This window comes from Lethenteron reissneri, chromosome 14, assembly GCF_015708825.2.
Source record: "Lethenteron reissneri isolate LAM-NWPU_2019-01 chromosome 14, ASM1570882v1, whole genome shotgun sequence".
In the NCBI taxonomy this organism is placed as follows: Eukaryota; Metazoa; Chordata; class Hyperoartia; order Petromyzontiformes; family Petromyzontidae; genus Lethenteron; species Lethenteron reissneri.
In genome coordinates this window covers 164,576-179,367 of record NC_083792.1, presented here as the reverse complement: position 1 = coordinate 179,367, position 14,792 = coordinate 164,576, and the positions used below count along the sequence as shown (strand labels likewise).

The window sequence follows — 14,792 nt, the reverse complement described above, 5'->3', positions numbered from 1 at the left end:
GGCTTGAATGACAATGGGGGTAACACAGAACAGAGTTACAGGATAAGAGAACAGCGGCAGTCTGCTCCACTGGTTCTTAATTGTGGAATTTGATGGATTTTTTTATCAAACGTCAATGCATTGTTTTTTCGTTCACCCTGTCACCACATGGTAGCGCTACATTGCTATATTCGAGACATGTGTATTGTGTGAACTTCACTGTTTAAGTAATCCATGGTTGGTGATGATGATGATACAGTTTGTACCATGGAGGTGTAGCAATGAAATTAGTTTGTGCATTGGTGCTGCGTAGATTATTGCATCGCAAGACCATAAAAGATGGTGACAGCTTTTGGAGGCCTTCATCCAGAAGTGGATTTATTATGGCAGGTTATGATTATGATGATACAGTCGACTTACCACACGTGTCTTTTTCAGCCACTCTTATTCATATTTGATTTTCTTGGTTAGGCCACTTAACGATCTGGCCTGAAGATGCTTGGTGTTTCATCAAGTAAAATGTATCGAAAACGCAACATTTTGGTTGGAATAATTGTTCTTCAGCTTATCGGCGACCTGTAGTGATAATTCGAGCATTAAATGTGGGTACACACGGCAAGTTAATATGTTTGTCTGCAGGGTGGAGGAGAGTTTCGTTTGGCCACATCATTACGTGGGCAAACCCCTCAAAAAGTAATTTATGAATCGCAGTCTTTATAGCTAAGCTTTATATATCCATAGCTGTCAAAATAGTTATAATTGGTGATAAAATTCCCCAAAAGTTATACACTGTTAATCAACAATCCTGACTATGCTGTATCCTTTTTGAAGGCAAGCTCTAAGAAGAAGTCCCGGTGAAGAGTGATGGTGATCGTCTGCTACGGCCTCCACCGTCTACATCGCTGTGCTCACAAATGCAGCACCCCCCCGCTGAGGTCCAAGAGATAAACTCGGAGCCACGTGAACACCGTCTGCTGCATTTTAGAGGCTTGATATAAATGTGCTGACTCGTCTGATTGATGGCAATAATAAGAATAGACGTATTGTCGGGATTTTGTTTGGGCACTAAAAATGAAATGTTTAATCTGTCATATTGTTGGGCAGCCCTTGTCACAATTGGTGTTTCCCGGTTGTGATTTGTTTAAAAAAGGCTAATGCCACACTGGCTTCACAGTATTTTTGTCTCATCAGAAGTGTAAGGTTCCCTTTAACCAAAGAGGCCCTACCCCCGTGCGAAAGAAGTTCAACATACATACAAAGGCACTGGGTAAACCGATGTTATTTCAAGGAGCAATCTGTGAACACCATGGACTCAATGTAATTTTATTTGGGGGATTAACAAATCCTGAATGTTACTGGGACCAGGATGCTGAATTACAAATGCACATTTTGCCATTTGAATTAAGTTAGATATTTGATTTGTCACTGTGGGTATCAAATAATTAAGTTGTAAATGTAATTTGTATCGATGTTTGAGGCAGCAGTAATTTCTTTAAGAATAACTGGGAAATATTCTGGCCCTTATATATAAGCACATAGAGGATGTCATGAATCTTTGGGCATGATAGTGCAAGCAATTTGGACATTGGAAATCATTGTAGACAGAATCGGACAAAGGAGGATGGGATGACTGGGTTGTTTAGGGAGGGCAGGTTACGCACATGGGCGTGAGTATGGCACTAAGAGTCCGCACGCTTATGAGAAGCTCTGAAGCCAGATGGTGGATACCAATACCAGTGGAACAGACATTAAAGATTGTGTGTTCACTGTGCAGCAGTTTCAGAATCTGGCGGAAGTGATGGCTGTGTGGTGGCATTGATGATCACTGGAGTCTGATCTTTTAATAATCTCTTATCCAAGGAACCCTCACACTCTAAATAGTATCTTGCAAATGGATGTTTGGACAATTTCTGTTTTAATGAATATTGATTCAGTAAATGTGTTTGACTTTAAATAACACGAATATACCCAAGTATGCAGTTTAATTGCCTGTCACCATGAAATGTACATATTTGTCTAAATAATGTTTAGCCAGGAAAGTGTCACTGAATCACCGAGGTGTTAATGATCAGGATGCACTGCTTGGGACTTTGAGCCAATTTTTTAATGAATAACAATTAGTACATTTGATGTTTCCGCCATTATTATTGCAAATTGCTATCCTGGAGGTGCCGTGTTTCACAGACATGATCAGCAGTAGCTTCACGGGAGGGGTCATTGCTTTGTGTAATACCAAATTGAGTAATTTTGCAGCCATATTAAAAGTTGCACCGTGATGATGACACAGTACCCAAACTCTTTTCCCAATTACGTTATCGGTTCTTCGACATCCACTGCGAAGCAGACGGCGCATTATCTACAGTTAATACACACCTGCAGTAATAACCAGGGCGGCCGACTAAGTTTGAACAGTGAACCCCCTGCAACAAGCGGTGAATGTGCTCCTACTACGACTCCTGGGCTATTGCAACCGCTATTATTCTCATCTGGTAGCCATGGCCCAGCTGTGGGAAATAAGATAGCTGATGTCACATTCCCACAGTGGGACTCCTTTTTACATATCCTGTGAGGATTATTACGTGCCGACTTTAGCCCCCAGCCAGGATTTGAGATGGCAACCTTCCAAGTATGAGTTGAGCTCCCTGTCGCAGTGCTGTCCCAACCTGATGGGGGATGGCACTAGAATACGTAAAATAGTTGAGCATTCTAGTTGCTGTGCTGTCTTCTGCTGACCTCATATCCTTGGTAGGAGGAAACCCATCAGGAAGTGAATGGTTAATTTCAGCTGCACAGTCCTGTTATATACCTGAACGTATTTACAGTCTACGACCACAGACGTGGAGTGTTACAATCAGCTTTAGTGCAGGAGCCAGATTGATTGTTGCATGACAGGACCGTGAGGGATGGTGACAGCTTTGGGGATACTTTCATCCAACAGTAGATAGACCATGGCTGATAGCCTGGGCCGTACAGTGAACACTTAGTGTGGATGGATGCTGGGAGCCATGGCTGCGTGATTATGGGCTTATCGAGATGCACGTATATCCAGCAGTGTGGTAGCGGTGTGCTGGATTACATCGAGGTGATTCCTGTCATAAGCCAGTACAGCAAGTAGGTCGCTGATATCTACAGAGTTTATCATTTGTTTACTCCCACATGCTGTTTTATTTGCAAACTCCGGTTTATGACCAATATATATTAGGATACAAATTGTCAGGTTAGAGTTTGTTTGTAAAAAGCAATGTCTCATTTCACATCATGAGATCAACTCCGGTAATTTAGTATTATATGTTTTATGTTATATGCTGTGAACTAAAAAAATTGGAAAATCCTAAATATCCAGAGAAGCCTGAAAAAAAACCGGATTTCATACTGAGAGATTTGGAGAAAATGCCTGGCTCCGAGTGTGTTTTACTTGTCTTCAAAGTGAAAAGATAATTAGTGAGGAAAGTGATTTCCTAGTGATAATGATACACATTTATATAGCGCCATGAAAGTGTTAGAGGCACTCAGCCGGACATTAGTTATTAGTTATTTTCCAAACGCAAGTTAACTTGTTGGTTTAGAGTTTGTGTTTCATGCTCGCAAGGGCAGACGTTAATTGCTCGGCAGGTTGCAGAAGCTCCCAACTGAGTGAGTTCCAGCTGAGCAGCGCTGCAACGCTGTTGAGCACGATCTGTGATACGCAGGTTTTTTTTTATCGTTTTAGCACTTGGAAGGGTGGGCGACAGGGACTTGGAATGCAATCGGAAGCAGTGTGGAGATAGCCAGGCATCCCCAGTCGAGGAGACCAAACCACTCGGCTCAAGAAGAAGCAACACACAAGGTGTGAGTGATTTGCAGGAGGCCATTGATCTAATTGTTGATGGACCAAGTGCATTGTGTTTCAAGGGGACCATGTTGAAAAAAATAACACGACTTCATCCAAGGCATTCACGTTTATATTTTTATGGACTTTTTGATGCTCCCTCCTCATACTGTCAACAATTGCGACTGAGATATCTTAACGTGGAAGGGCTGACTTTTCAATTGGTTAAGTGTGAATAACGGAGGAACTCCCTTTTGTTATATTTTATATTGGGGCGACTTTGCAGGCGCTGTGTGCAGCTCTTTACGGTGCTGCTATTTCGTGACGGTTATTTTTTAAGAGATCCCACTCTCTAGTATTCACCACGTCGCATTGCGGCTCTTTAAATATCGAGGTTCTTTACCTAATTAAAAAAAAAAATTGCCATTGTTATTTTAGGTTGCCGACCCCGGTCTGAAATGTTGAGTTTTGCACAATTATTCACAAGCAGTGTGTGATTATATTATTTGAAGCGTTTTAGTCTACAATTAATTGACCAAACATCTAAGCAGGGTCTTCTTGTCACACAGTGAGGTTTAAAGAGAAAATGTATTGAGGGTCTCTGCCATCACCTCCCTTGAAAAGCGAATTGCGAATCTTGAGGCTCAACCCTAGTTAAATGTCATTGGCAAAGCAATAGACATTTTCAGATGACATTGTGAGACTTCAAATTACTATTGTGTTTACAGAATGTTGCACTGAAGCCACTAATCTTAAATGGTTTTCCCCAGGGCCTCAGAGCTGTGTTTACCTTTTTAAATTTAACTCCGAGGCTTTCGCGACCAATATTATTCATTATAAAGTTTGTTTTCAGTTAGCGTAAATATAAATGTGTCGTTAGCCCACCACCACCCGACACAACCATTTAGTAAGGTTTGTAATGGTAACAAAATGTGCCAAATAGTTAGTAGTTCAGCACACCGGTGGGTTGGAGAGTAAACCCACAACATTTACAATTGGAGTACGACGTTTCAATGTTAATTACAACCAGCCTCATCAGGCGATTTGCCAGAAACGTCACAGTACTCAAATTGTTAATGTTGTGTTTCAGTTTAATTTATTGGTATAGCCCTGTGAGCCATTCGGCTCTTGAATCGAGTGCAACCGCAACAAACAAAAACATGAACAAGAAACATCTTAAAGTGACAAACAGAAAAATCCAGGAAAAAACAGCAAAGACTTCTGGAAAAAGCACCGTATATCAATGCTGTGTGCAAAAATCCCAGTGGGATGCAAGTCAAACAATAACAACCATAAGACAATTTAGATTAAAGTTATCAGTCTAACTCTGTACTACAACAAACAAATATGGCTAAACCAAAACGTTTTCGAAATCAAAATAAAGCAATGTAACAGTGATCATAGGTACTGTTATTGAAATTTTACAATAAACGATATACATAACATGTACTACCAAATTCTGCAGCCACAGCTGGCTGCATGAGTCACTCCATAACAGCAGGAGTATCAGTAGGAGTATCAAAACATTTCAATGCAACAGAACCGGTGTGCTGAACTAGTAAATAATTGGCACGTTTTGTTCACGTGATAATGTTTACTTATTGGCTGTGCCGGGTGGTGGTGGGTTTCGCGATAAATTTATGTTTACGTGATACAACTCAAAACAACCCTTTATTATGAACACCTTTTCTTTAGTGTGAGTGCTCTGCCCTGAATTTCGTGACAGTGTTCACAACGACACTGAAAATAGTGGCTGAGAATCTTGACACGCAGTGGTTAAGATCAATTCCAAGATCTCAGTGCCTGCTGCTCAAAGGAGCGGTCGTGCACTTTGGCAGCCACGCCAGGAGGCGGCTTCTCTCGACGACGCGGACCACTATTAACTTCCCACAACCTTTCATGAGCCCAGAGCTTGATGTTTTTCCTCTATAAACCAGACTCAATGATCAGGCTCCACTACTAATTCTTGAGCTTTTTTTGCTTATTTCCATTCTGAAACCAATAGCTGCTTTGTCAAAGATCGAGGTAAAGTAGAGGATAAAGCAGAGGCAAGATCGGAGTGTGCTCATTTATTGCTTTTACTTCCCAGTTGGATATTGTTTTTCTGTGGAATGAAAAGGGGCACGGCATGTTTGACATCAATTTCACTGCTTCCTATAAAATATGGATAATTTTCATGAACACTGTGATTCATACTCTTTAGTTTTTTCGGTAAAGTCACGTAGGTATAAAATAAAATAAATCACGACGTTTCGTGCGCAACACAAGCGTCCATCATCAGGTGAAAAAGCATGGTCTGCTGCTGAGGCAGACTGTTTTAAAAGGTTTGAAAATGGGCGTAGCTCAAGGGTTAGAAAGAAGTGGTCGGGGCTAGTGATGTTAATGTGAGAATTTAGCATGTTACTGTAAGATAGGAGAGCGGCCTCCTCGACGAGGGAGTGCAACCCAACGGGTGTAATCCGAAGGGCCTGTGAGTATCAGAGTGCAATGCAACGGACATGTGAGCATGAGAGATCTAAGAGAGAGGCATAGAGAGAGAGAGACACAGAGAGTCTAAATAACTGCTGACAATATGCAGGTTGGATGGAAACATCACAGTCAGTTAAGACTTTACCTGGTTAATAACGTCCTTCCAATGATTGCTCAGTTTGTACCCATCCTCTCGGTTGAAGTTGTGTCTGTGTATATATATATCTGGATGGCTTCATGAACAAATCTCTGAAGGTAGCCGGTAGGTTTTCAGAGTACCTCCGTCTTGGAAAAATCAATTTCGTGTGAGCCCACAGCGTTAAAACAATTATCGGCAACGGCAGAGGTATTGGTCTTACCGTGTTTCAGATCTGCCTTGTGTTCACGGACGCGGTCCGACACATGTCGTTTCGTTTCCCCAATGTAACTGCAGCTCACGAGTTGCTTCAATGTCTTCATCGCTTTGTTTTGCACCTTCCTCTTAAGTTAGACACACATATTGAGATTCAACTTTACCAATTTCAGCTTCAAAAGGGAAAGGACTGATTAATCATTTGTGCCCAATTGCTCTTTGGTTTGATCTATTTCTAATCCCCATCACAATTGCACACCAACTCTGATAATTACCAGAGGCTAATCGCCGTCATTACAGTGCTTTATACGTTGTACACAGCGCAGTCTTCTTGGTCTACCTTGCAATTGTGCCAACGAACTCATTCACTGCTACAATTGAAGTGGAACGCCACGGCCGCGGTGCTCCCCGGAGGAAACTCCCTCAACTGCTTCACCATGCACACCACACACAGCTGGGTCTGGCCCTGATAAATGCCTCTCAACATCAGACCTTCAGGAGAGCATGATGACAATACATGAAGACACAATGAGGTTATACCATTTGCCATGAAACACTGCTTAGGTCGCCATAGTGGGGTGGGGGACACGACCATTACCAGATGTCCAGGCTGCATGGTGGGGTTAATGGACAAACACTCCCTCTCCCTGCCACGGCAGCCTGTGCAGGTGATCCTGTAGCTGCTCTCACTTCAAGCAGTCCGCTCATATCTGCGAGACTTGGTTGAGATTGGAGTGCATTAGATAGACAGTTCTTGCAGCACCCCAGAGTAGTTCAGTGCAGGGTGAAAGTGGAGAATCTCTCAATGGCAGTGACTTTTGCACACCCTGAAAATAAGTGGCTTTGTGTCAATAAAATCGCTAAACGTATTTGGAGGAGTGGCTTCCATTTGGCTGGAAAAGGTTACGCACCAGTTCTTCCAGTCGCGGGTTGCTAATGCAATCTAGGAGAGAACTGAAGTCTTAAGTTCCACCGATCTGTGCCGTGGAAAAACAACGGTGGGAGTGTGTATGTGCTGAGTAATTGTAGGAGTGAATGTGTGTTACACATGTCGATGGGGGAACGAATTTTGTTTGCAAGCCACGTGAAAAAGCCATGGCTGCTGCCATCTACCATTTCAACCACATCGTCAGAATGGCAGGGAAATACTCGAAGCCTTGTGCCACAACTGCTAAATGTTACTTAGAAATAATAGCGATGGGTGGACTCAAATAGGTACGGTTTATTTATCTGAGGGGCAGAGGTCCGTTAGCTTTGCCAAGGGCACTGCCATCTTATACATACGGCCGCAGTGGTACGGTAGCCTACCGAGCCATGCTAGTGGCGAATCACCCAACAGAAATCCATGGAGAAATATCTGGGGGGGGGACGTCCTGTGGTGACGGGCGAGCAACAAAGTAGCAAATATGTGGATAAACTGTGATCTGCAGCCCTGCACACAGACTGCTCAGGCCATCGGGTCGTCTTTTGCCAGACATAAGTAGCGATGGGACTCGGCAGCCCCCCCCCCCCAAGCGACTGAGTAGCCTATTCAGGATCATACTGCGCAACCTCCCGAGCACGAGGAAGGGGCTGGAAAATATTCCCTCGCATTGTCTGCTTCATCCACCCTTGGCCAGAAAACTGTGGCTGAGTTTCCCCTTCTGTGGTTGCTCCCTTCAAGAAAAAAACGACGGTGACACCACTCACTGTTGGTCCGTTGAATGTCGTGAACACTTTTGGACAATACCAGAGCAGGCATACAAGAGACCTCTTTCTTGTATGCCTGCTCTGGTATTGTCCTTGGTTGCGAGAGGTCTTGCCCAGGTACAACATCCAAATGTAACGAAGGACTGCAAATTCGGCACTTCCTGGATCACCTTTATTGTCCTCAACGTCCAGTGCCCACCACAAGCAAACACATTGTACTGGTCGCCTTTTGGCGTTTCTCAGTTCTAACACTGGTGGTGAGACAAGGCCATAAAGAAGGCTGTCTCTCGTGTAGGCCAGTTTCAAAGACAATGGGTACAATATCAGAGCATGTTTGTTAGCATGTTTTGCCACGTGTGGCTAATGCAGACCTTATGCCTTGCAAAAGGTATCTATTTGGTGTTTGAACATCTTAACACCTGTTTTATTGCCAGAAAGGGTAAAACCTATTCTTATTTTTTATCCTTACATCACCCTCCCCTTACATAAATAATGGAGCCGTCCTTGGCTAAACTTTAACAAGATAGGTTACAACAAGCAACAAAACCTATAACCCGGCATACAACACTGATGCAATTCTGACATTTCACTGATAACTTCTTCCCCAGCGAACACGACCCTAGCCCATGGAATGGCCCAACACAACACGACAGGAGATAACCAATTGAAACAAATGAATGAATCCCTTTGTGTACACTTTCTTCCTCGGCAAGCACGAGTCATTTGGGCCCTTGTAATGATCTCGATGTAGAGATTGTTGTGCATGACCGGCTCATTGCTGATCCTAAAGGAGGTGACATGTCATTCGCAGTTGACGAGCAAGCAGGCGGCGCTTTGGCAGACATTCCCTGACCCAGGCAGAACCTACGTGTCAGTGGGCGCGTTGACTGCTGTGTTGTGTTTGGATCAGTGGCACAAACTTTCAACCTGAAGGGGTGAACCGAATCACCTCCGACGTCCAAGTTGTATTTGTGCGCATGTTGTGTATGTACCCCCTTTTTATTTTTTTTAATATTATTTTTTTAAGAATTATTCTGCCAACATAGATAATATCGTTCTTTTTAAGAGACGCGGCCACGTGGGAACGAACACGCCCCCACACTTCCACAGAGGCCCCCACACTTCCACAGATGCACGCATACCTCATTTCAAAGGAAAGAGGACATGAAAGGGGGGCAATAAGGTAATAAACTCCCCTAAATTCACACAAGAGGAACAAGGGAGGGGGGAATTGCAGGCGGGGGGGGGGGGGGGTCAGCAGGACGCCCTTTTGAAAAAAAAAACCCCACAGAACCAGGAGACACGGAGGAAGAGATAATTATATTCTTAACAAAGAAACAGCATCGACGACAAAAAGCACAGATGGGTCTTTGAACCATGTTAAATACACAAGTTACCAACTTAACCATAAAGATTAAGCAAACAGTATCCATCCTCACTCCAATTGAAAACCAGACAAAAATTGCACCAGAATCGCGACCCATCATTGTTAATTAAGTACTGACATTATTTACCTTTAAAGAATATCTACACGGCCGGGCCGAAGCATCAAAGAATAATTAGGGCATCTATTTCACTCCAAAACAAATTCCTAGCCGGGATATCAGATCAAATAATCACAAGAAGTCGAATAATAAGTACGGAATTAAAATAGAAGAGGAATCAAGGGCGGAGAAGGCTCTCAAAATTAACCAAACACAACACCCATGGGAAGCGAGCAACACGACCGCCTTTGTCTTTCCGAGAGGATCTCCACACACAGGCACCAAGCCAGGAAATGACACCCATAAAGGTTGGGTCACGATGAAACATCGTGAACACGGTTTCGGCATAACCAAGCAGCAAATAAGTCGCATTTCAACTTCCAAACCAAACCAACTTAAGCTGTGTGAGACAAAGGATGTGATCCCAGAGCAAGGGAGTGAATAGTTAAGCTCGCTTAACGCGTAGGTTTTCGCGACAAATATTATTCAGTAACAAAACATGGATTCGAATGTTTTTTTTTAACTCAACGCGAATCATCGGTCTGGCTAATGGATAACTTTTGAAGCAGCCGACACGAGGCCCCCACCCCCACCCCCTTTCTTCCAGAACGACACACACAGCTGTGTCTTCAAAGCTAATAAACACACGGACAAACACGCACGCGAAACACACGGACGGACACACACACGGACGCAGGTGGTCCACCCCCACAGGAAGGTTTTATGACACAGCTTTTGAACAACTCGGGAAGCCGAGTGGAATTTTCCGATATAAACCGAAGGAAAATCCATACAACTCAGATCGACAGGGGCTCTGGCCCCCATCACAGATCTCCAGGGCTGTGGCTCCATCTCTCCTTGTCGCCGCCAACGAAGAAGCTCCTGTCATTCAGAATGACGAGGTTTGCGGAGTAGCGACGCGTAGCTACAAGCCAAGGTCTGCACCACCTGAGAAGAATCGCTACCCTGAGTCGCAGAGTTGCGAGTGAAGCCAACAAAGACGCCAACGTCCACCCTGCCACGAACGAAGCATCGCTCCTCGTCAGAGTGACGACCAGCGAACAACCCGCAGGAAAGGCGGAGATCGCTGAACGAGCGCCAACGAGCAACAACCTTGCGCCACCGTGCGCCACCTTGCGCCACCTTGCGCCGCCGTGCGCCACCGCGCGCCATCGAGCGACAACGAGCGACACCTTGCGCCACCGAGCGACACCGAGCGACACGAGCGACCGAGCATCTTCAAGGACAGCATCGTGCCAACTCGTCATCTAGCAGTAGAAAGAGAGAGCGCACGAGCAGCACCAAGCCCCCGGAACCATCAAGCGCCAAGCAAGCAAGTTTCTTCAAGGAACATCGTGCCAACGCCGCTCAATCCAGCAGTGGAGAGAGAGAGAGAGAGCAAAAGCCGAGCGACACGCCGAGCGAGGGAGCAGCAGGAGCTGTTCGTATCCTCCCACACCACACAAGCTAACGACACAATTAATATTACGAGGGGACAACGCACACACAGCACGCACACGAATAAGACTTTAAAAGAAAAACTGTCTTTTCGTTTCAAAAAGGGTTGCCATTTCGAGGTGGTGCGTTCAATATCAACTGATCGTGCAAAGCAGTTGCTGCCGTCGAGTTACATAAATGCATAAGAGTTTTCGTTATTCATATTGCATAATTGCATAATTTCGCAACTGCATAAGTTTTTGTCGTTCATATTAGTTAATTGCATAATCTTGCCCATGAATTATTGACGCATGTTTGACCTGCATGATAGAATGTCACGTGCTTGTTAGAATAAAATTGTTATCACAGAAGCAAATCGAGTGTTCCTTCCAAGTCCATGCAAAACTGTCTTATTCTTGACAACTGTATCCTGTGATGAGATATGAAAATGGAGACCTAAAATATTATAACACACACTAGGATAATCGGTAAATGAATCTATGATAATCGTGTTATCCTGATTGATAACTCTGGATAAACGAAACTAAGCAAATTATCATAACTGCACACATTAACATAATCGCAAGCCTCCGCATAAATTACTACGATTATCATAATTTATGCATATAATCACACGCATTATCATAATTTATGCATATTAATACACACACTATCATAATTAATGCGATTTGCGCATTTTTCGGAAAATTATTAATTTTTATTATTTTCATCAAAATTTCATAATCACAACACATACAACACGCATTAGGGGCGGAGTATTTTAACAACCCTGACAGGCGGCCCTTGCCGCCTGTCAGGGTTGTTACAATTTTTGTTTTGCCCGAGCCCAAGTGCCAATCAGCAGAACCTCTGATTGTTCTGGTTTAAGCAGCATTTCGTTTTGTGCAAACGACACATGATGCACAGACAACAACACAAATGAGCAGTGAGCAGCGTGGCCAAGAGTGCACTTCATCTGTGGATCGAGCCTGATACATAGATAATACTGCAAACGAGCAGTGAGCAGCGTGACCACAAGCACACTCCAGCTGTAGACCAAGCCTGTCGTTTTCTACACATTGTGCTGGGACTGGAGATTTTTTTTCTGTAAGAAAGAAGACGGAACTTTACACTCATTCGCCATTTAACTGCACCTTGTACAGGTTATGGACTATTAAGAACATGAGGTGTATTGTTGTGTTACCATCTGTTCTATATATGCCTTTTTCAAAATTTATATTAAGAATGATTCAGCTTATTTTTTTAAATAAGTATGATCTTGGTGTAGGGCTGGGGCGCGGAGGGGCTTGTCACCTCGCCCCTCACAGCCCGCTGCCTCTCACCTCACCACACAAGGGACAGCTGGAGGAGGTCATAAAAATGTAATATTAAAAAAACCCGTTGCAAGGGGGAGCTAATGAGATTCCTGCGGGACATTCCAAACTGACTCCAAGAAAAGGCCAAAGGAATCCTCCCCCACCCCCGCCCCCCCCCCCCTTGCAGGTTAATTGCTGCAGAAATAAAATGGTAGAACTGGAATAAATTAGGGGCAATTGAAAGCATCTGTTTCCACAGATGGTGAGATGGCTGGAGGAAAGGGACCGGAACCAAGCCTTGATGTGACTTAACAAAATAACTTCAATAAATTAGAACAGCCATACACACACAAGCACACCGGACAAACAACTGTTCCCACAGGCTGAGAGCGAAATCGAAAGGAATTCCGGTTCTCTGTGAGAAGGCGAGCCGAGGTGGGAGATTTTCGAATATAATGAAGGAGTCGAAACACGCAAGTCAGTAGTGCAAGTGGCAGGCTCCGGGGTATGGCCTCGAAATCAACCATGGGTGTCGTGTCTTGCAGAGGAGAAAGGGCGATGTATTAAGTGCTGAGTTCGGCACTGACCGACAGAGTATCGCTGAAAGTTTTTATTCCACATCTTCCCTTATGTTTTGAGTCGCTTGCAGAGTCGAGGACTGCGATAAGTTGTACGATGCTAAGCTATAAGAGTTGAGAAGCTAAGAGGTGTGCTAATACAATTTACGAGCTTTGTGAGTGATCCAGCCTACACGCAACCCTTAAGCAGGAGCCCTCATGGAAGAAGGGCGGAGAGCACGAAGAGACGGACGGCGCCGCACACCAGCAAAGGTCGAGTCTACAAGAATCAACGGAAATTTAGTCTTGCTGCGGCAAGCTCTGTGGGTGGGCCCCGCAATCAACCATGGATGGCGAGAGAACCAAGGAAAGGAGCGATGTGTTGCCTAGTGTGAGTTCGGCGCTGACAGACGTAGTATTGCTGAAAGTTAGTCTACATTGAGTGCCAGCTCCCAGCAGCAGCTCAATCAGGAGCCCTTCTGGAAGAAAGGTGGGAGACACCCCAGGGTGCCCGTGCAAAGCTGGCAGCTGCAGCCAAGGGAGAGAGCCTGACCAGCGCAGCCGAGAGAAAGAGTGTTGGCGCTGGCAAGAGTGCTGTGGGTTCAATTACACACACGCCATCCCAGCGGCCCTGCTTAGGAACCTGAGGTATTTTCGGTACAAGTGTAAGAGATCTGCGAGCCACCCTTACGCACACGCACCACGCAGACACGACATCTCCGCTCTCACGATAACACAAACCAATCACACGCACGGGAATGCGCGGGATGGGGGTCAGGAGTTAAAGGGCAGTGACGTCACCCGGACCAGGCGAGCCTGCCGTGAATGTGTATTGGGAGCGAGGGTGGAGATACAGGGGTTAAAGGGCTGTGGGATGTGTGTTCGAGGTTGGTCTTGGAACGAGTGTTGCTGTGCGTTGGTGAATTAAAGAAGTACTTTAACCATTCTCCGACTCTTCATCTGGTGGCAGCGGTGGGATGTCTCGCCTCAACCGACGCAAGAACCCAAGGGGGGAGACACAGCAAGAAGACACTCGAGGTGCCCAGGACGAGATTTGCTCCGAAACGGAACCGACGAGTCGGGATTCATCTCCCAGCTCATCGACGAGATCCGTCGCAGCTGCTCGTCCCGTGTGGCCACCTTCCTCCACCAACCCGGCGGTGCAGACAGTGCCACCGCCTTCGCCGCAGATCATCCTCAAGGGATCAGAGGATGGATCTGCTGCTGGAGGCAGTCACCGCGCTGCTTAGCCAGATGGGTCCTGAGCTCGAACGAGCGGGGGGAACCTCAGCCGCAATACCTCCCCAGCGAGGAGACTGGGACCACGTTCAGCCTTCCCGACCAAGCACTCCGCAGCATCTCTCCGGGGATGGAGCAGCATCAGCGACGCCGCCGACTGTGCGTCCTACGCGGGACCTGGGAGAATACTCGAGTCTGTCCTCCCGAGATTCTTCGACAGCAGCGGCAGCCGGAGGCGAGAGTCAGCCGGAACCTCAGCCGAGGCAGCCTGCGGAGGAAGGACCAGGATGGAGCCGCCAGCTGATCACGATACTGAAGTTTGCGTCCAGATCGGGAGAAGGGCGCGCTTTGGTCTGCCGGTTCGAGACAGCCGCCCGGGCAATGAGGTGGATGGAGGAGCAAGCCCTGACGATGCTGCCCACTGTGTTGGGCGACCCTGCGCTGGTGGTGTTCGACTGGATT

The 14,792-nt window shown here is 45.6% G+C and overlaps 1 protein-coding gene across 7 annotated transcripts in view; it reads left to right on the top strand.

Annotated features, from left to right (window-relative positions):
* The window catches only part of PPP1R21 (protein phosphatase 1 regulatory subunit 21), a 107,717-nt gene extending 100,240 nt beyond the window's left edge, over positions 1-7,477 (top strand). For 6 of the 7 annotated variants that reach the window (XM_061551208.1, XM_061551207.1, XM_061551209.1 and 3 more), the window contains one exon: positions 811-7,477. In XM_061551208.1, coding sequence (XP_061407192.1) covers positions 811-837 — 27 coding nt within the window. In that variant the 3' untranslated portion in view covers positions 838-7,477. The remainder of the gene's footprint in view (positions 1-810) is intronic. The other variant, XR_009755106.1, reaches the window with a different exon arrangement.
* The last annotated feature ends 7,315 nt before the right edge of the window (positions 7,478-14,792 follow it).